The sequence below is a fragment of the Quercus lobata genome, chromosome 6 (genome assembly GCF_001633185.2).
Source record: "Quercus lobata isolate SW786 chromosome 6, ValleyOak3.0 Primary Assembly, whole genome shotgun sequence".
Classification (NCBI taxonomy): domain Eukaryota; kingdom Viridiplantae; phylum Streptophyta; class Magnoliopsida; order Fagales; family Fagaceae; genus Quercus; species Quercus lobata.
The window spans coordinates 36,358,466-36,381,090 of record NC_044909.1 but is presented as its reverse complement, the minus strand read 5'-3'; the positions used below and the strand labels follow the sequence as shown (position 1 = coordinate 36,381,090).

Sequence of the window (22,625 nt, the reverse complement as noted above, 5' to 3'; positions counted from 1 at the left end):
TTACCTTTCTAAACTATAGTTCTTTTACAATTACTTCTTAAATTATGAGAATACAGACTCTACCCTCCTTAAACTTTTACAGGCCCTTTTAATAAAGAGTCACATAGGGGGTGTTTGACACATGCACTTAAAAACATGTGTTTTATTATTTGAAAGTATGTATGAAAATACATGTGAATAAAAAAGTGTGTAAAAATAATGTAATGTTGTTTAAAAACTGAAAACATGTGTTTAAATTGCCATACCAAACGGCCTAGTCTCAGCCACTCACGGTAAATGCATGGCACCAGATTTCTCCTCCTTTTGATAAAGGGGACACTCGTATGTACAAGAAGTATCGAAGTGCCAAAAATACTGCTGTTCACAATTGTTGTTGATGATTTACTAAAAGTGAAAATGTAAGCCCACTGTCTTCAAAGAAACGTAAAATACACGCTCCAGTGATCACGGTCTCAGAACCTCAAAAATTCCACGCGCTACGACAACACGTGGTACCAAACACCGTAATCGAAAGTCTCAAACAAAATGTCTTAGAAACAAGATTAAGTGCAAAGGCGTCCCTGTTTATCAAAAGTAGTGGGCGTCCAGATCCTTTTCCAGTTTCCACCCAAAACCTCAAACCTTAAAAAACAAAAACAAAAAAAATAAAAAAAAATTTTCCCCCCAATTTTCTTGCTCTTTTTCTCTTCTTTTCTCACCATCCAAACAGGCTTAATAAATTTATTCAAAAAAGGTATGACTTTTAAGATTTTTTTTTTCCCCTTTCAATTTGTTTTTTCACAGAATAATTTGTGGTGCTGCATTTTTGGTTTGTACTAATATGCTCTGGTAAAGTAGTAATGCATAGTTGATCTGTTTCAATACCCCAGCTCTGTTTCTGAAATTTATTTTGAAAATTTTGATTTTTGATTAATTTATCTTGGTGCTTACTGTCTGGGTATTTTCATGTTAGGGTCTGCAAGTGCAATTCTGAACTTGTGAGGGAACTTTACTTATCAAGTGAAAGCTTTTTAGTTTCTCACAGTTTTGTCATATCTTGTTTTCTAGTTTACTGATAGAGTGCGTGTATGGATTGAATTCCCAAGTGGGTTTTCTTTAAATATTGTTGTATTTGACAACGATCATCGTTTGTTGATTTTGTGATTAAATCCATTTTGGCTTAGTTGAATCCTTTGTATAATATTCTCATTGGTGATTCATTTTACCATGGAATGTATGCATGCCCGCGTTTGGTTATACTATTTGAATGGCATAGATGAGAAGCTGAAAATTACTAATGGGAGAATCATTGGCCGTTGTGAATTCAGCAGTTTTAAGTGGTCATTAACATGTGTATTCTTTTCACTTCCAGTGGTTAAATTTGAGAAACTCATTTTGTTCAATTGCTTTCCGTGACATTGATGATGGAGGGTACATACTCTAAAAGCACCTGTGGCTTCAATGTTGATGGAAATATCAATTTATCATTTTTTTCATACTTTAGTTCTTTTGGGTCTTCTAATAATTTTAGAATTATGTGTTTGTAATAGAGAGTGGGTAGAGGTAGTAGGGGCCAGGGGCCAATGATTGCTTAGTGAGTTTAACTATTTAAAAACTTTTGGATGAAGAGGTATTGCTAACTCTGCATTGATAGGCAGTGTTATGACCAGGATCTTTCTTCTGTTTGTTATGTTTGCCCACATTTGTGGGTGCATGCATCTATGTTTGGGCACATTTCATGATATGTAGTGTACAGTGTTTCTACTATCAAAGGCTTGTCGTTTGGAAACTTGTCAACACAACACATTCTGAGTTGAACACGTCTGAAATGCTTACTAAATGGAATATGTCTGAAATTCTTGATAATAGTCAACACTTTTTTATTCAAAATAATGCGTTTAATTGTAGCAAATCACAAAGATACCATTTTTAGATGCGTCCCTGCATTCTGATACTCTAAAGTTTCCCCCATGCAACACATTTTGTTAGTGTTGGAACAGGGAATTTGTCCCGAAAAGGATACAGTTCCTTCCAAATTTGTAATTATTTTTTTTTTATAGATAATTAGATGTGCCTTTTCACTAACATTTTAAGTGTTTAACCATTTGAGAAGAAACTTTTTTCCTTAGGATATATGTATACAAAATGAATATTCCTTGTAGTGCTGAGTTTACTCTTTAAATGTAGAGCAAAATAAAGTTTCTGACGACCAAATGTAATCAAATTGTGAGGGCTAGGGCTTATTTGCATGCAAGTTGCTTAGTTTGGATTGAAACTACTGAAGTGTAACTTTTGGGTATTTTGGAATAGTAACTGGTCCCTTTTTGGGGTTGATTGATATATCAATTTTTGTTAATGGGTATTGGACACACAATTTTCAAGGAATGACTAGGTTACATAAAATTATGATGCTTTAGAGTCAATGCTCATGGATTTTGGGTGAATCCTTTTGCTGACCTTTTTTGAGAAATGGACACCCAATCTTTTGTTACCATTTGTGGCTTGATCACCAGTTAAATATATTAATTGAAGAATCAAGCTGCCAAATATATTAATTGTGTTGTGGTTGCATTCTAATTTTAGATTTTGAGAATCGAATAATCGTCTCACCTGTTTACTTTTACTATCAAGAAATGATTATATTAGATTTTATAAATGAAGTTTCCTGTGAGTTCATGTGCACGAATTGTTTGCTTACTTTTCCAAAAAGGGAAAAGAGCTGTGTATCAGTTATTTTAAAGTCTATGGATTGTTGGCTGGCTTATGTATCAAAGAAGAAGAAGAAAAAAAAATTGTATCTGGGTTATTTGGAAGATCCTAACATATGAAGAAAACTTTGGGCATATAATATTTGTAACTAAATGACCATGGTGCTTGTTATTTGTTTTCTTTGGATTTCTTGTGAAATATAATCCATCTGAGTGAATTTATGTGTTTCCAAAGGAAATGTCTAGGGTTCAAATCCCCCCTCCCCCAACTATCGAAGTATAAACAATAAACCACAAGAATTAGACATTGTCACCTTATTTTACTTTTCACATAATGGACTTGACTCAAAAAAAAGAAGAAGAAGAAGAAGTGAATAGCTTTGATGTTTCAAATGAAGGTTCTTGTAGGTTTGTGTTCAGATTGTTTGTTTATTTATCAAAAAATAAGAGGAAAGTAGTTATTTGGAAGATTTCTTTTGACAAGTGGTTATTTGGAAGATTCTGACATATAAAGAAAATTTTTGGCCTATAATAATGTAAGTAAATGACACACACGCCCACATAACAACAATAACTACAACCAAAAGCCTTAGTATTTTTTAACTAAACGGTCTTCATGCCCATTATTTGTTTTCCATAGATTTCTTGTGAAGTATAATCCATTGGAGTCAGTTTCTTTTCTTTCCTTTCCTTTTCCTTTATTTTTCTTTTATTATAAAGGGCTTGTATAAGTCCCAAGTACTTGGGTGGCACCTGATTGCACTTTTGAGCATGGCTACTTCACAAAAAAGAAAAAAAGAAAGTTTTGTTTTATGTTCTTAGTCCTCTAATAACTTGTATGTTTTTTCCATTTTGGTTTTATTTCTTCTTATTGCCATTGGTAATGGAAACTCAAAGTCAACTAGAAGTTACAGGGCAGACAAAGATGCTTCCTCCACCACCTGGAGCATTTCAAGATCGTGAAGATCTTATTAAACACGTCCGTGACTTTGGTGCTAATCAAGGATATGTGGTTACTATCAAGAAGTCTAGGAAGGACAGAAGAGTCATCCTTGGGTGTGACAGAGGAGGGATTTATCGTAATAGGCGTAAGATTGATGAAAGCAAACGCAAAAGGAAAGCTAGTTCACGCCTTATAAATTGTCCTTTTGAAGCCATAGGTAAAAAGGAAGATGATGTCTGGGTACTAACCATAAAAAATGGGGAACACAACCATGAGCCATTAAAAGACATGTCAGAACATCCTTATAGTCGTCGTTTTACCGAGGAAGAGGTTAGGCAAATCAAAGTTATGACAGAAGCTGGTGTAAAACCTCGTCAAGTGCTTAAGGCTCTCAAGCAAGGTAATCCGGAGCTGCAGTCAACACCAAGACATTTGTACAATCTCAAAGCAAAGATCCGTCAAGGAAATCTATCAGGTCAGACCTTTTCTTAAGCTTTTAAAATCAAATAGGTCATGCAATGGCTGAGATTTGTAGATTAATAGGATCTTTATTAGGCAGAATAGTAGGATTTGTACTCTCAGGGCCTCATGGTAGGAAAGTGGTGCTCTATTCTGATTCTTAACTATTATATTCTTTGTTCATGATTAATGTTGGGGAACCAATGTGGACTGCTTGGCAGTTAAACAGCAAGATTCAGGGGAGTAGTTCTTGGTGCCCCAGTGGAGCAAGAAAAATTATTGGCAGGGTGAATGTCACTTAAAAATGCTTGTTGATGTTGATGGTCCTCCCTTTTCTAGGGAGCTCCTTCGTTGACTGGAGGTCTCGGGCCTGTTTGGTAAGGGAGTTTAAGCAACAGTTTCAAGTGTTTAAGTGCTGGAAAATGTGGGCTAAAAAAAAAACGTGTTTGGTAAGAGTATTTAATGAAGAGCGTTTGAGTCACAGTTATGAATTTAGAGTGTTTAAGCACTATATTTTGAGAACACCTCAAGAGGTGTTTTAGGGCCTGTTTGGTTGGAGATTTTTAGTATCGTTGTTTAAAATGATGTGAACATTGTGGTTTAAAAAGTGTTGTGAAAACATGTATTTACAATATTCAAAAAGAAAAAAAATGTGTTTGGTATCATGTTTCAAATAACATGTATTAGTGTGTGAAAAAAACATAATTGTGTATTTGGTATGTGTGTGTGTTTTTTTTTTTTACTTGACAAGCACAGTACATTTAATTTTTTTATTTATTTGAGAGAGAGAGAAGTCAGTTTATGTGTTGTCTAATCAAGTGGGCCCCATGGTTTTCAATATATTTACAAAAGTGTCATTAAGCAATGTTGTTTGAAATCTGAAAACTGGTAAGAGGAGTTTTCTAAGTTCATTGTTTAAACACCCTAAAATGAGCAATGTAACTTAAACACTCCAGTAAAAAACACCCTTATTAAACGTGTTGTTTTTTTTTTTTGGTCCCACAATTTTCAGTGTTTAAACATTGTAAACTATTGTTCATACACCCTAACCAAACCGGCTCTTAAATTTTCAAGTAACAGTTTTGAGTGACATTGTTGTAATTATTTTAAAAACTGTGGTACCCATATGATATTGACAACACATATAACACACTTTTTCTTAAAAACACATACTCATAACACACACTCAATTCTATTTTTTCACTTTTGAAAATATGTTATTAGAAACATGGTACCAAATACATTTTTTTTGTATTGAGTACTTTAAACACGTGATTTCAGAACACTTTTAAACAATAGTTTTCACATTATTTTGAAAACCAATACCTACTCATATTCCATCGCCTTGTGGAGCAGTGTTGCTGCCATTACCTCATGGGACTGGCCATGAGACATACATTACTATGAAAACATTTTGTATTTTAAAAAAAAAATTATTGGTAGGGTGAATAGTGAATACTTATTATTTTTTGAATGCCCATTTTGATTAACAAGTAGGACTTGTTTATGGTGGGTCCAAGTTTCATTTGTTTCCTTCATTGTGGTTCTGTTAGCTATATATGGAATTGGGGCTTCATTGGTATTGTTTATAAGTATCTGACTTTTATTGAATTTTTGTCAGAAATAATTTTAGCTTAGAATGATAACCAAGTAGGAGCTAGAAGGTACCCTTTTGACGTTATCGAAGTACCTCGCAATCTTTTCTTCCAGTGCTGGGAAAGCGTTCCTTGGAATGTAATTTGAAGCCTGGATGAGAGTTGCAGTGCTTGGAATGCGTAACAAGCTTGTGCTTAAGAAATGGCTGCTAGGCTTGAAAGTGGGAATTTTTATATAGTTCCAGTGAAAATGTTTGACTAGAGAAAGTTGTCCACCTTGATAATCTTGAAAATTCAGTAGTTATTTAAAATTTTATTTGAAAAAAAAATGTTTTTGCAGAGAAAAGTTATAAGTCATGGAGGCCGAATAGGTCTGTTCCCGTGGAAACAAATACCACTCCAACTGGGGGTTCAAAGCAAAATAACAACCAGCCGGTAAGTTTTGAGGTAACAGGAAAATGGTGATGTGGATTAGGTTTCCCTCCTTATAATTTATCTCTAGTTACATCATCTCTCAGTCTCTCTCTCCCTCTTTCTGTTGTATGTATCCGGGATTTCAACTTATTTTAGAGTTAAATGTAGCTGAAGGTTCCTAATTTTATTGGAGGAAAATTTGTGGATTCGCATGGCTGTTCGCTGATTGACGTTTTAAATCCTGTAAGCTCCAAAATTTCCATAGTCAAACCTTTTATTTTCCTCTTCATAGAATTGTTTCTTTGAGTGGTATTTTAATACCTTATGTTTCTTAATTAGGCAACACAAGAGGTTGTTTCTCAAGTTCCTTTGACTACCTATGAAGAATTTAAAGCTGCAGTTGCTGCAGCAAAGCACGCTTTTCCTTTGTGGAAAAACACACCTATTACCACTCGTCAACGTATAATGTTCAAGCTCCAGGAGCTCATCCGCAGAGATATTGTAAGTTTATTACAATTTCATTCTTATATATATGCTTTTGATTTTGTGAATTTTAATTTGGGCAGCACAATATGTTGTATTCTCAGGACAAGCTTGCTATGAATATTACTTTAGAACAGGGTAAGACTCTGAAGGGTGCACAGGGTGATGTGCTCCGTGGTTTAGGTTAGTCATTGCATATATCTTGCAGTTTCTATTATCATTTAGTAAAAAATATGTAAGTTCTGTTTCAACCTTTTCAAGATTAAGCTCATTCCCTCTCTGTTTTGCTTGCAGAGGTGGTTGAACATGCTTGTGGAATGGCAACTTTGCAGATGGGGGAGTTTGTTCCTAATGCATCTAATGGAATTGATACATACTGCATTAGAGAACCAGTTGGTGTTTGTGCTGGGATATGCCCCTTTAATTTCCCTGCAATAATTCCCTTGTGGGTATGTGTGCAATCTTTCCGGGGTTCTTTTATATGGATATTTATTTTTATTTCAAATATAGTTCTTTCTTTGTACGTCACCACGATATACTTATTTTTCTTTATGTTGTGATATTTTTTCCTCTTATACCTTTCATTTAATCATTTTTGCTGGAGGCTTGTTTGTGTAGATACTGTAAGTTTTCTATCAAACTTGTGTGCACACACTCTATGTTGTGTTTTATACTAATTGTTTGCATATTCTAGAAAAAAGAAATGAAAAGGAAACTTATATTCTAAATTGTTGAACAATTTTGCAGATGTTCCCAATTGCAGTTGCCTGTGGTAATACCTTTGTTCTTAAGCCATGTGAAAAAAACCCAGGTGATTGCCAACCTTTTTAATATTGTGTTTGTCTATATTCTTGGTTTTGACTTTTGATTCTCTTGTAATCGATAAAAATTTTAGAAGATACCAACCTTTATTGGATAAAGTTAATTAATTTCTTACATGAATGTGGTAACTTGGAGTTAATGTTTCTAATGGGTTTGATAGTTTCCATAGGCTGTGAAATTGAGTTGGTGAGATTTTAAGCAATATTCTATGGGCTCCTCATCAGATGGATTGAGTTCATTGTTTAAGTAGCTACTCCCTGTTTAAAAAGTTTTCTTTGAAATAAGGTTCGCACTGAGACTGATAGAAATTACACCATGGTTGTATCTTAAGGTGATTCAAAGTCTTACATGAGTTGTTTCTGAATGGCAGCCTTTTACCCCCTAGAGAAGCCACTGAGTGAAGGGACATTGGGCTAATGAATATGAGGAATGTCATTAACAATCATCTATGTATGGTCAAACAAAAAATTTTATAATTTTTTATATAGGTAATTGAAGAATTCATTGAAAATGAAGAAGTTCATATTCCCCATGTACAGTGGCTGTGTACTAGGTATGTTACAAACATCATCTAAAGTTACACAAATCTGGAAATTTCTTCAAATTAGAGAAAGAGTGACCACTTGAAGCAGTCGTCCAATCATACATAGAACGTACCAAAAACAGTTTCAACTCCAAAGGTGAATGTTCAATCCCTTCAAAAGTATGCAGATGCCTCTCTCCAAATGGTCCATATGATGCGTTACCTGCCATAAGTCAGCATTAGGATGTCTGCCAAATCCCCTTTTCCAACAAGCCAGCAAATTTAATAACCTGTCTTTGGCATAACCCAATGGAGTCTGAACAAGCAAAACACCAATGACCATAGATTATGTGCAAAATTGAAGCAAAGGAACCATTTATTTTAGAATCCCCAGTGTTCTTGCACATGCAACATCACTTTACAATACAAATATATCTCTTTCGAGGATTATCCTCAGTGTGAATCTTTCCACTTGAAGGTCATTTTTGTGGGGACCTTAACCCTCCAAATACTCTTCCACAGAAAGAAATGAGGATTTCTGTTAGTAAGAACCTTGGTGTAACCCCTGGAGTGCTGACACATTCCGTCTTCCACATCCCTCTTAATTTAGTGTAGTAGAGAAGGTCAAGAAATTATCGTAAAAACTCCAAACTTCCAATTGTGGACAGGTCTAGTGAATAGAATGTCCCAATTGGCCTTGAGGACAGGAATAGTATTTTTATTCTATTTTAGCTATCAAAAAAAGAATAGAATGTCCCAATAAATAGCGTCATTATTCCGTCACATATGGTCCACCACTGAAGCCTCCTTATCTTGGGTTATTGTAAATGGTGCAAGAAAAGCCTTCTTAAGGATCACCTCCCCACAGCATTAATCATGCCAAAAATGGATACAAAGAACACTGCCCACTTCAAAGTTGATAAATTTAGAGAACTTCTCCCACGCATTGTGAATATGTTTCCAAGGGAGACACCAGAAGGATCATTGATCACCCCCAAAACTCAACCACCAAACTCATTCCCATATTTTTTTTTTATCTACTACTGTTCTCCATAACGCGCCATTTTCTGTGGCATATCGCACAAGCCATTCCCCAAACAATGCATTATTAAAAAGGTATGAAGCCTCTAATGCCTAGATTGCCATGTTGAATTGGCTCACAAATTGTCTTCCAATACACTAAGTGAAATTTAACATCATCTCATTAGCCACCCCAAAGAAAATCATGTGTAATTTCTCAAAGAGGTTAACAATGTTAACAGGGATGGGAAATAAAGTGAGGAAATATGTTGGAAAGCTTGAGAGAGTACTATTTATTAAGCTTATTCTAGCCTGCTAACCTCCTTTCCATCTTCTCCAGAATTGGATCCCATATTGCTTTGGACTTGTATTTAGCCCCCAACGGTAATCCCAAGTATTTCATAGTCACTGTAGATATCTTGCAACCTTACTTATCAATAAACAAAAAAGAAGATATCTTGCAACCAAGAATGTCAGGCAAAGCTTCTATCTCTGGAATTTCTCGATTGGAACTATCTTGGGTTTGCCTAAATTGATCTTTAAATTAGATATGGCTTCAAAACTTAACAAAACAAATGTTAAATAGCCAAATTGTTCTGCATCTATATACACATGTAGACAATGAAGCTGTTCCTAGGCCTCGGTTTTACTCCAATTGTCAAATGCAATTCAATTTTTTACTCCATATTATCTTGTTATTGGTACAACGTTCTTTATTTTTCCCATGGTTGATATGGCTAGTATTATTTTTGTTTCAGGGGCTGCAATGATTCTTTCAGCATTAGCAATTGAGGCTGGTTTGCCTGATGGTGTCTTGAATATTGTTCATGGCACTCATGTAAGCTTTTCTTTTTAAACCTCTACTATTTTTTTTTTTTTTTTGGTTGTCGTTGTTGTTGTTGTTGTAATTTTTACAGTTGAGTATAACTCTTGCTCCCTAGGAGGATTGGAGTTGTGACTACACCCTCCAGCCCTTATTCCTTAGCATTCACACAATTCCATTTTTAGTGGCATTATTGGTTTTAGCAAATCCTTTTAATTAGATATGTCAAATCTCTTGTCCCTAAGTTAGGTACTGAAATAATGATATGATAAATTTAAAATACCATAATTAAGTCATCAATGGTCACCATCATTTCTACCTTTTCTGTTTTCTCAACTAGCCCCAGCCTGTCTAAGGGTTGTGCCATTTTTAAGAAGGGGTTGATCTTTTGCAAAGGGTTTGGGATAGTCTTTTGCAAAGGGTTTGGGATATGTTAGCTGATCTTGAAGACTCCCTATTGTCATTCTACTTGAAAACATTGCTACATTCTCTACCTTTTCCTTTCTGTCCTTTTTAAATTATTTATTTATTTTTTAATGTTAATTGTATACTAAATCACAATTTGAAGTTTCAGTTTAAGTCATTAATTTATCTCTGACATATATTTGTTATGAAAATGAATTTGAGCAGGATATTGTTAATTATATCTGTGATGACGACGACATAAAAGCAGTATCGTTCTTTGGTTCAAATGCAGTAAGTTGGTCCCCAGATCTTGGTGCTTCATTCCTACAAATAACACTCATACATGCATAAGTACATACATATGCAATGTGGGAGTTCAGACATACTCTACACACCCACACCTGTGCATATAAACTTTTGAGGAGTTTTATTGCATTTTTATTTTATTTTATAAGTAATGAATTTTTTTATTAAAATAAAACAAACCAAGTACACCGGGGGTGTACTTAGTTAGAAATACAATCATACTCACAAATTACAATTCTCAAACAAATCTAGAAGAGTAAAACAAGGAGGAGAATGAAAAGCAACACTCCAATCTAACAAAGTACATGCTAAAAAGGCTTTAATTTCAAGAATGAACTGTACGCATCCCTCGAAACTTCTAGCATTTTGTTCTCGCCAAAGACACCATATGATGCAATGTGGTACAACCTTCCAAAATGCTATGTATCTATATGCTTGTCGAAAGAACCCTGCCAAGCTTCGAACATATCAATAACCCTCATTGGCATAACCCGTTGGATACCAAATAAAACGAATACCATTGTCCATAGCTCATAAGCTATCGGACAATTAAGAAGAAGATGATCCATTGACTCCCCACACCTTTTACACATGTAGCACATCCAATACAATAATACCTCTCTTCTAGAGATTTTCTGAAGATAAAGTCTTACCTAGAGCAGCAGTCCAAGAAAATAAGGCAACCCTAGAGGGGACCTGACCGGCGCACCAGTTTCGAAGGAAACTACAAGCCATTAAATGAGGATAAGGAGTGGTAGTAACTAGTAACTACACACCTCAAAACCCCTGCTCTTGGCAGGTATCCAACTAAGTCTATCCATCCCCACACCCTTCACTGCCCTGGAATAGATTAGATCCATAAAATTTTGGTAAAAGTTTCTGTTTACTATTTACCTATATGATTCATAATGATTTCTATGTAAGTTCCTCTTAAGCTGAAGAGTGATTATGTCTTTCAGATTGGTTATATAGTGGATGGGAAGTTTAGATTATTAAACACATAAAGAGCGCATAAATTTGAGTGATCTGGATCAAAACTTGTAACTTTCCATGCTCTATGCCAATATCTTACATGCACCCTGAAACTATTCTAATGAGAAACCTGAGATGGGAGTGTTTCTCAGTTCTTGTCCACTATTTAGTATTAACTGTCACATCTTTATTGTTAATTCTTCAAATATTATTACCAACAGTGAGGTGTTGGTTGAGTTTCACGTTATCACTTTTTTTTTATTATATAAATTTATTCACTTGGTCAACTATTCTACAGGCTGGAATGCACATATATGCTAGGGCAGCTTCTAGAGGGAAACGTGTGCAGGTGAATACTCTTATTTTTTTTCCTTCTCTCCCTCTGGGTGTTTCTATTGTAGTTAGACCTATTTGAAAACTTTGAATTTGCAATCTGGCTACCTAACTGATTATTGTGTTAACTCTTTAGTCCAATATAGGAGGCAAAAATCATGCAATTGTTATGCCTGATGCTAGCATGGATGCTACTTTGAATGCTCTTGTGGCTGCTGGCTTTGGTGTTGCAGGACAAAGGGGCATGGCTCTCAGTACAGCTGTTTTTGTTGGGGGTTCAATTCCGTGGTATTATGATTTGTTTATCTTAGCTTCTCCATTTTAGTTTTGGGCATTTCCAAACTTTAAGAACCTTTTAGGTGGTTGCTTTGCTAATGAATCATAGCTGTAGATCAGCGTACTTCAGTAAATTATAAGAGTTTTTGAGTACCTCTTCCAATTCTCCAACCCACTTAATAATGGGCTATCCCAGTCTTTTGAGTATGATGGCTATTTATCTTTCCAGGGAAGAACTTGTGGAGCGTGCTAAAGCCCTTAAAGTAAATGCAGGAACAGATCCCAATGCAGACCTTGGTCCAGTTATTACTAAAGAGGTGCAACCATAGCCCTGAAAAGTTTGCTAATTCATCTGCTATAAAAAAGGGTTTATTTCACAGACTAAGTTTCTGAATCTTGTAGCTTGAACTTTCTCATGGCATTATGTTGTTTGTTTCCTTTTAGTTAAACTAACACTCACTGTTGTTGCCATAGCTGGTTGCTAGTGCATACTGTGTTTTAGGTCATGCATGAATGTAACTCTTAACTTTGTGTTACTTTTTAATTCCTAATGTGATTGTTAAATTTACAGGTAAAGGATCGCATATGCAGATTAGTACAGAGTGCTGTTGAAAATGGTGCTAGAATGCTGCTTGATGGGAGAGACGTGGTGGTATGCATTTATTTTTTCTAGAAAAAATGGCGTTTCTGCGAAATATGTTGTTTGGCAAACCCCTGATTTGGTCTGTTACAAGACAATTTAACTGTTCCTCTAATTTAGGTTTACTCTGCTTTGAATCCTCTTGCATTAAATCTGCTTTATTCAATTTTGAAAAAAGCAATGTGGCATATTGGCATCAATATGCTACTCATCTCAGTTTCAGTCTGTTGCCAGAACTCTAGAATGTGTCCTGTCAGATTTGCTTATGGTTAATGTGTTATAGGTTTTGGCAGTTCAACTTTCTTTAAACGGCCATGATTAGAGAAGGATGATGCTGCAATTTTTTTACAATTTGTTTTTTTTTTTTTATAGGTGCAATTTTTTATCAGTTGTTGGGTCAAGCTCTTGGACATAATGGAGATTTGTTCCAATCTAGAGAATTTGGTGATTGTATTTTTAATTAAGTGTTGGACTAAAAGTTTTGGATTTTCAATTCATCCAAAATCTAGGCTACTATAATCCGTATGATTTATAGTATATGCATTTGTGAGTAGTTTCAAGATTGTCATTTTACATGTGAACCATTTTGATTGCGTTAGTTTTATTTCTTCATGAACATTCAAAAACTTCTTGAAGGTCATAAATAGTCAACACAGCTGTGAAATCTCTCTCTTTCCAGGCGCAGGGCTAGCCTTTTGAAGTTACAGGACTCTTTAAAGGTCAACGACTACATTCTCAGTTCTTATGTTATGGGAAATATATAGGGGATTATTTTAATATGAAATTTAAGGACTTCAATTCCGTTGTACATTGAAACGTGTCCTTAGGTGTTAAATATGGGCAGAAGCTGTTGTCCCACAACATTTAATATTGATGTAGTTTTTGACATGACTTCTTATATTATGACATTTTTCAGTGTTTCTTTTGCTGGGCAAGCTCTCTCTGTTCACTATTCTCTTTGACGCATTATGTTGGAGCATTTGTCTGCTCTTTAATTCATGCGGTTTATTTTATCTGGAAGCTTGTCTCACATAAACATTTTCTGAATTTTCCAAACTTAATTTTGTAGGTTCCAGGATATGAGAATGGGAATTTTGTTGGTCCCACCATCTTATGTGATGTTACAACCAACATGGAGTGCTACAAGGTATTTCTTTTCATGCTTGCAGTAGTTCATATGTTTTCAGAATGAATGGATTTGGATAATTATGATTCTCAGTGGAAGAAGAGTTGCACCAAAGACATTGGCATATTCTTGACAGCACTGTATCTTGTGTTGAGCAGGAAGAAATTTTTGGACCAGTTCTACTCTGTATGCAGGTATTACTTAGTGGGGGTATTTGGCAAACTGTAGAACTGATTCAATTCTAATATATACTAAACCACAAAAAAATCAGTTCAACATTGAATTGATTTTATTTTATCTTCTGTTTATCTAGACTCAATTTTCGCAGGAATATGCATGCAAGAATGTCAAATTTAAAACTAAGTTTTGAGGGATTATGCATTTGAAAATGCCAATATTTTAAAAATCATTTTTGGAGGGAATGTGCCTTTGAAAGAATCGAATTTAAAATGAGATTTTTATGAGAATATAACTGGTCCAATTTAGAACCAGTTTTCTGAAAAAGAGAAAATTGAAACATTTAAAACCAGTGATATGTTTCCTAGTTGGCTAGGTTCTCTGACATGCCAAATATTTTTTTTTTTTTTTTTTTTTTTTTTTGTTTTATTATAAGCTTGAAATTGGTTAGCAAAATTTCTCTTGTTTGATAACCAACAGGCTGACAGTCTAGAAGAGGCCATAACTATTGTGAACAGAAACAGGTATTGTTACTCTTCACTCTTAATTCCAAGGTGAATTTTGTATGTTGTGTTTCAACACGGCTTAGTTTTAAACTTACAATGGGAGCATTACATGGCACATATATTTCTTTCCTTCTCCTTTCACATGCCAGAATTATATGTGAGATACACCATGTAAACCTTTTCTTTTTAGTAAATATGCAGAAAGTTTTGCAAGTTGTGGGAAGGGATAGTTTTTATTTTTGTTGAAACCTTGGGATGAAGTGCATTTTAAAATATGGTTGTGTTTAGAAATATAGGAACTATATGGATTATTTAAACGTATAGGAACAGTTCAGAGTTGAGTATATAGTACCGCATAAGAATTCAAATTCTTTTGGAGATACTTTGCTGTTACATATAATTATCTTCTTGTCTCCACAGGCATGGAAATGGAGCTTCCATATTCACAACTTCTGGCATTCATGCAAGGAAGTTCCAGAATGAAGTTGAGGCTGGACTGGTAAGCCAACCATCTATAATGGCATATAGGTACCAAGAACTTTTATAGAATGTGCTGTCCTTTTTCCTGGCCTTAGGATCTCCTAGACCTTCTTATTGGTCAATTTAACCAACCCTTGCTTAAATGCAGGGGCCCATCTATGGGCTAGATTTACAAAAATTGAAGCAAAAACACAATTGAGTAACTTAAATGTTATTTGGAGTTGAGGATGCCATTTTGGTTAGCAGATGTTGCTTTGAATTTTATGCTTGAATCGTGTTTGGTGGGAGAATAATGGGAGAGCTTGTGAGCTGCCAAAGATAGTATTCATATATTGCTTACTCTTCTTTGAGACCGTTTATCTACAAAATGACCTGCATGTCATTCTCTGACATGAACTTAATGTCTCAGGTTGGGGTCAATGTTCCTGTACCAGTTCCATTGCCATTTTCTTCATTCAACTGTTCAAAGCCATCTTTTGCTGGGGATCTCAATTTTTGTGGTATAATTTATTTGATTCTCTTTCTCCACCCAAGACATGGGTGCATTTGGCTTTTGCCTATTTCCCGTACCTAACTTGCGTAGTATTTATCAAAAGATATGGTTTTTGGTAACTTTTATGTTAAATGTGTTACAAAAAGCTAAAACTAGTTTATTTCAAAAAAGCTAATCGTTAGATTATTTACCCAAAAAAAAAAAAAAAAAAATTTCCAATGCAGTTACATCTTTCATTTTGATTCTGAATTGTAGGGAAGGCAGGTATGCAATTTTACACCCAAATTAAGACAGTGGCACAGCAGTGGAAGGATTTACCAATCCTAGGAGTGTCAGTTGTTGCACCCCCGTCATCTGAAACAGACACAACAAGCCGAGGAGTATCTTCAGCATTGCCTCAAACTTCTGAGAGAGATTCACCAAGCCAAAGAATGTCACCAGCCATGCCTCTGACATCTGAAAGTGATTCCCCAACCCATGAAGTATCGCTGCCTATCCCTCCAATATCTGAGGCAGATTTATCAAACCCAGGGCTGCCATCTATGTCTCCAAGAGCTGATAGTGATTTACAAAGCCAGGAAGTGTCCATGGTCTTGCCTCCAACATCTGAGAGGGATTTACCAAACTGTGATATGTCAGTAGCTATGCCTCCGGTAACTGAAATGGATTTACGAAGTCAAGGAGTGCCAATATCCACACCCCCATCATCTGATGGAATGTATATGTCTCAGGCTCGGTGGAATGACACTCAACCCTCAGTATCTCAAAGGACTGATAGTCTTCCACCAGCTTCTGAGAGGATTCATGTACCTACATCTCAGAGGAATGGCATCACATCCCCAGCATCTCAACGAGATGCTGCTTTGGCCTTGACTTCTGAAGGGGTATATGTTCCTACATCCCATACACTAGACAATATGGGTCCAATATCCCACAGGAACGACAGTGTGGCTCCTACATCTCATAGGATTGACACTACAGTGCATCCGACTTCGGACAGGGTATTCATGCTGGCAGCATCTCACTTGAATGACAGAATGGGTCAAACATTTCAAAGTACTGACTCTACCATGTTTTCAACTTCTGAGAGGCTATACATGACTGTCACATCTCACCTGAATGACCATATGGGTTCAACGGCACAGAGGACTGATAATATTGCGTTACATCCAGCGTCGGAGAGGATATACATGTCTGCAACATCTCAAAGGAATGACAACTTGGCTCCGGCTTCTCAGCGGGCTGACTCTGTTCCTCCTGCTGAGAGAATGTACATATCTCCAATAGTTCAGAGAAACTCTGTTATGCCTCCGACATCTGAGAGGTTATATATTCCTGGGACATCTCAGAGGATGTATTCTCAGGACCCCATGATGTCAATAGATGAGTTTCCCAGCCAAGGGGCATCACTGACTTTGCCAACATCTCAGAGAATATAGAATATTCCATGATACAAATTGTTTTCCATTTTAGGATCCTTATAGACAAATTAGTCTCATAATGCCAAATAAGTTTATTTTCTTTTTTTAAAGTACAAAATCCGTTCTCTTCTCTTTGGGAGAGTTCAGAGAGGGAAAAAGTGGGAAGGACGAAAGATGAATCCACATAAGACATTCTCGGCGTACAGTGATGTGGTATTCCACAACCATTAAAACATGACATATCCTCAAAAACTAATATGAAATAGTTATTTTTTGTAGTAGGTGGCTTGTATTTATTGGTGTGGAGTACCAGATTTACTGTACTTTGGTAGTAGCGATCGATGAAAGCAAGTAGAACCAGAAATGGATGATCTGGTGTTCATGGAATAATTGACTTAAGAAGCTTGGACCTCATAGTCATTGCCCAAGTGGCAAGAAGCTGTCGTATTGCTGCATGCTTCTTCAACCACATTCATTTGGATCTCTATCAAAACTCAAAAGATAACAAACAAAAATACTAATCAAAATGAAAAAGCAGTCAACAGAAGGCATCATAATCCCAGAATGAAAAATAAATTATGCCAACTAGTTGTAGACCCGTCTAATGTGCTGAAAAATTGTAAAATTTGACAATTTGTTTGTTTTGTTTTTTGGTTAATTAAAATATGAAAATAGTATATGAGATTTATAAGTATTAGTTCTAAACCCTTTTTAAAATAATGAGATTACTTTTTAACTAAGTATAATTGATACAATATATTATATTCTCTAAATTAAGCTATTTATATTTGTTATTTGAGAGTGTTTTAAATTTTGCTAGTTTTTTTTTTTTTTAATAAAAAAACATGCTTTTTACATTTAATTATGGGAAATGCTAATGAGTGCTCTTAGGACACTGGTTAATAATCCAGTTAAAAAAAGGTTTTTATGGGAAAAGAAAAAAAATAATTAATGTTTTGACAACTTTTTTCATTTCCTATAAAAGCGATGTCAAAACTTTCCTTAAATAAATTGTTAACATATGCCCTCAAGGTACTCGTTATTATGACCATTTGATTATCATATAAAACTAGATATTTTGTGAATAATGTAACGTGTAGTTCGAAATCTATTAGTACTTACAAATGATTAATCCTCAATGCGTCTTGACAAACTGTACATCCTCTGATGGACTAAGCATTCTCCAAAACACTAGTTAGAAGCATGTATTGGTATTGGTATTGGTATTGGATAGAAGCATGTATTGGTATTGGAAGGTAGTTTATGTGGCAAAGTAAGTACTCTTTCAGCTTCGATTCTGTATTCAGAATAGGAAAACTGCGAGTGTATGGTATAGAGTATAGACTGAGTGGAAGGAATGCAATGCACAGACACGTCCTGCTGGGGCTGGGTGACTACATCACCTACTTTTCCTCCAAAACTCAAACTCAAAGTTGCTCAGACTCAGACACAAACCCATTTCGAAAAGAAGTATGACAATGCTTCTTACGATGTGAAAGTGAAAGTCCCTCTACCTTCTCATGTGCAATCCATTACTAGCACTTCAAACCCATTTGTGAAGCACTGCCTCAAGCTGCGCCACAACTCTTCTTATCGCCACTCCCATGGTTCAGTTCTCGTTGTGGGTGCTACCCCTATTAGGTACTCATGCTAATCCTTCTCTCTTTCATTTCAATTTATCTGGGTGGTTTTCTATGTTGTAGTCAACAAGCCTAGTAGCCCAAAAATTAAAATGGGTATCTACTATTTTTCTTAAACTCTGTTTTCGTTGCTGAGAATATGTTGGAAAGTAAACGAATATTATTATCATTATTATTTCCAAGAATTAGAAAATGAGTTCTGCCGTGGACTTTGTAATTATCAGTGATTAGAGCTTTCTCAAATGAATTCCGGCTTTCGCTTTTTTTTTTGGATGCTCAGTAGTGGAAGAGAAGAAAAGAAATTGAATTGTTCAATCTTATGAATTTTGTTCTTCTGGGCTTCCAAAAATTAAAATTCCTGACAGTTCAGATATTTCGGGTCCCAAATAATTTAAGAGAATGAGAGTGAAATCTTTGGTTGAGGAAATTTGAATAATTTATTCTCTCTTCTATGATTCCCTTACTTTTGTTTTGCATAATGCTATTTCATCTTATTCATTGTCACTGATATGGCAGCTCTGTTGTTAAATTTCTATGAACTATTTATGTTGTAGTTAACATGTTCCCTACATTTGACCTTTCTGCTTTTTTTATTATCAAAGATTTAATTTTTTTTATCTCCTCCATGACTTACCCGAAATTTTTATATTACTTCAGCATTCACTGCCTAATTGATTATGGGAACTACATGTTAATATGTTATAGGTGATAAAGCAATGAGATATTCTTTGTCTGTAGGGAAATATACAGGTTTCAAGAATCGTTGCAGGATAAAACTGTGGGAATGGATTGTTTACTTCTACTTGATAAAGCTGAGGTTCCTGAAGGGATAGATGATCTCTCTGTTCGTATTGTGCGTGTGAGCTCTATGGTGATGAGAAAACTTTCTGGTGTGCAGTCAACTGAATCTATTGAAGCAATTGCCCTGATGAGTATTCCTACCAGTTTTTTCAATGTAGTTGATGGTCAAGAAAAGGCAGATTGTCAAAGATGGTTCACATCACTGCATCGAATTCTAGTCCTTGATGGGATCCAGGTGATTATCACACTTATCCTGAGTAGTTGTCATTATTGGGAGGCTGTTGATTGGCTTTTCTTCCATTGTTGTAGCCTTGCTTTTTTTGTGTGTGTTTGTGTGTGTGTGTGTGTGTGTAAAAAGATGATATCACGCAATTCTTGGCTTTTTGGGGTGATTATGGATGCTGCTCTAGTCTTCTGCTCAGTGGAGATCCAAGTATAAAAGCTGTATTCTTAGAAAGTAGAAGAAAAAAGTCATTGAAGGGGAATAGATCTAATTACCAATTTCTTATAGGTAGAGTCAATTGAAGCCAAGAGTTTGTCATGCTACATGGCTGCAACTCAGTCACCTGATATTTCTTTTCTCATACGACATAAAAGACACCTATATTAGTAGTTAATACATACATATATAAATATGCAAGACAGAAGCAAAGCATGAATTCTGTTAGGTTTAATAAAACTGTTGCAACAAAAGATTGGAAATAATTGAAGTCTCTTTCATCTCTTCCCTATTATTTGTTAAATGCACAAAATTCCATAAAGGTTTATTAGTGCTGCTTTATACAATAAACATGACATATTAACTGAAGATTCCTAACTCCTAAGATGCTGTTTGTTATCCCGGTTACAATTACAGGCAATTGAATTTAGGAACCTTATGAATTTTGTATCACTAATTCAAAGGTGTTATTCACTGCAGGATCCTGGAAACCTTGGTACATTACTCAGATCAGCTATGGCCTTTAAATGGGTAAGGAAATAAGTTGCAATTTTGAAGTATCTGCCTTCTTTATACTTTTTTATGTTTTTCCACAACCTTTCTGATGTTATATTATATGGATGCTTCTCCAACTTGCATTGCTGAACTTCAGTTGTGTTAAAAGCTTTGATGTAAAGTGCCATTTCTTTTCATCATTAAGGAATCAGTTTGACTCCCAACTACCATTGCTGCAAATTTATGTTAGTTGATGATTGCTTACAGGTTTCCTTTGGCTGCCTGTAGAATGCATTAACCCTGATTGGTTTCATTATTTTAAACTTCTCAATGATAATTGTCACAAGCAATAACATTTTAAGGGTTACACTTACATATTGAGACTCAACAATCTTTCCATTCTGTTGTAAGATGTCCCACTCCTTTTACTGAACAGAAAGATCAATGATTAGCCATACACTATTATGAATACTATTACTTAATGCAACTCTTTTCATGCATTTTCTTGCCTAACGTGAACTATTGTTCTTCATCTATATTTTAGAAGTCAGTCTAATATTGGGGCCGGTGTCCAACAGGGAGGTGTTTTTCAACTTCCTGGCTGTTGTGATCCGTTTAATGAGAAAGCACTTCGAGCTAGCCGAGGAGCCTCCTTTCAGCTCCCTATAGTTTCTGGCAACTGGGTTCATCTTGAAGCCCTTATAAATGAATTTCAAATGAAGGTGCTGGCTGGCCATCCAGAGAGTACTGGAAATTTAAAGCCAGTTGCTAGGCTTTCTCAAGAGCTAGCAGATTCTTTTGTAGATGTGCCATTGTGCTTTGTATTGGGTAGTGAAGGAAGTGGCCTTTCAGAGAAATCTTTGCAGGTTTGTGAGCTTGTGAGCATTCCAATGGCTGGAGAGTTTGAGTCTCTGAATGTTTCAGTGGCAGGAGGGATTTTCTTGTATATGCTTCAGCCTAAGAATCAGAGATGTGTCTGATTCTTGTTCTCTTTCTGTTAATGCTATAGGAACTACGGAGAGTAACGTGCACGAGCCCTTTGATTTTGAGTTGCCATATTATCGAAGATAAAAGAGCCTTCCTCTATTTGTTTCATTTGTAATATAGATGGATGTTAAACTTGTAATTACAAATGCTGTGCAGCAAAATTGAATGATATAATTTCCTAGGAAGGTTTTGAGATGCTTTGAGTTAATCACCGACACAAAGAAATGCTTAGCATTTGACTTGCCGGCCGAGTCACTAGACACACACACAGACTTTCACGTGTATCTAGACTTTCTGCACCTAATCTCTCAATTCACCATCCTATCAGATACACTTTTGTGAATTTGAAGAACCGCGTTGCTGTCAATTGGTGATCAAGTTGAAGCCACAACATTAACATAGACAAGTTGCAAAATCTTTGAGGTGATCCATGAAGTCGCGAGTGGGAGGTTTGTATTGGTGAAATCCATATTAGAAGAGTCCAACCGAGTTGGAGTTGTGTGGTTGAGTAAGCCACTACTAAAGGTAGCAATTAGAAATTAGGGTAAGTATCTGTTGTAAGAACTTCAATTTTAATAGTAGATTTTGCTTGGGATTGGTGGTAGTGGTAAACCCTCAAAGGGTTTTTTTTTTTTTTCCTTGGCTAGGCCACTGGTTTTTCACTTTGTAAACAGATTGCCTTGTGTCTTTATCTTACTGCACTTTATTATTGGTAATTTGTTTACTGTGGTGTAATTAACCTCGAATTGAAATCAAGCTCATAATTGGTTAATTAAATGATTTGGTACAATTCCGCTAATTTTATCAATGAGGTCTCCTAAAAAAAATCTGGTATCAAAGTGGGCCTTGACTCTTGAGTCGAGGTTTTTAATTTATGAGTTGATCATTGACCCCATTGCCAAGAATCGTGGTCACTCACTGAACATCCTTCTGTATTTTGATGGAAGGTGCGCGGAAGAGCCATTTTAAAGTCTTTCAATGAAAAGGTACGACTCTTGGTAGAAATGGAATGGACTAAGCCCACAACCTCTTGTAATTGCGACTTAATATATGTGTTTTTTTATGTTTAAAAGTCGGCACATTATATATGGTCTATTTGGATAGTAAGATATTGGCATTTAGATTTGGATTTGGGTGATTAAAATCTACATATCTTGTTTAGATAGTTTAAAAAAAGGTCAATGATTTGAATTTGATAAATCTACGTAGGATTTTTAAATCTTTAAAATCAATGAATTTGAAATAATAACTAAAATTAATGGATTTGAGATCAAATTTATTAATTTAAAATCTAAACACAAGTTTCCAAACATAACCGTAAAGTCAATGTAATAAAATTTATAGTGATTACCAATTTAA

The 22,625-nt window shown here is 35.4% G+C and overlaps 2 protein-coding genes across 6 annotated transcripts; both read left to right on the top strand.

The window, feature by feature from the left end:
- Positions 1 to 696: 696 nt before the first annotated feature.
- Positions 697 to 17,022, top strand: LOC115994140 (methylmalonate-semialdehyde dehydrogenase [acylating], mitochondrial-like). Of its 5 annotated transcripts, none has more exons than XM_031118186.1 (20): positions 697 to 733; positions 3,585 to 4,105; positions 6,025 to 6,131; positions 6,267 to 6,341; positions 6,438 to 6,599; positions 6,686 to 6,764; positions 6,876 to 7,030; positions 7,329 to 7,392; positions 9,705 to 9,784; positions 10,400 to 10,465; positions 11,751 to 11,801; positions 11,922 to 12,073; positions 12,291 to 12,378; positions 12,633 to 12,713; positions 13,771 to 13,848; positions 13,986 to 14,021; positions 14,485 to 14,528; positions 14,931 to 15,009; positions 15,400 to 15,490; positions 15,739 to 17,022. In XM_031118186.1, the coding sequence occupies exons 2-20, from the start codon at positions 3,613 to 3,615 to the stop codon at positions 16,920 to 16,922; spliced, it is 3,165 nt and encodes a 1,054-aa protein (XP_030974046.1). In that variant the 5' UTR covers positions 697 to 733; positions 3,585 to 3,612; the 3' UTR covers positions 16,923 to 17,022. The 5 variants fall into 5 exon arrangements, with proteins under 5 accessions (XP_030974046.1, XP_030974045.1, XP_030974044.1 ...); XM_031118185.1 differs by having other exon boundaries at positions 699 to 733; positions 3,543 to 4,105; positions 6,025 to 6,119; positions 6,273 to 6,341; XM_031118184.1 differs by having other exon boundaries at positions 699 to 733; positions 3,543 to 4,105; positions 6,025 to 6,119.
- A 949-nt stretch (positions 17,023 to 17,971) lies between these two features.
- LOC115950798 (uncharacterized tRNA/rRNA methyltransferase slr1673) lies at positions 17,972 to 21,984 on the top strand. Its single transcript, XM_031068045.1, has 4 exons — positions 17,972 to 18,545; positions 19,283 to 19,580; positions 20,265 to 20,315; positions 20,858 to 21,984. Exons 1-4 carry the CDS (start codon positions 18,262 to 18,264, stop codon positions 21,257 to 21,259), a joined length of 1,035 nt encoding a protein of 344 aa, XP_030923905.1. The 5' UTR covers positions 17,972 to 18,261; the 3' UTR covers positions 21,260 to 21,984.
- Positions 21,985 to 22,625: the final 641 nt, after the last annotated feature.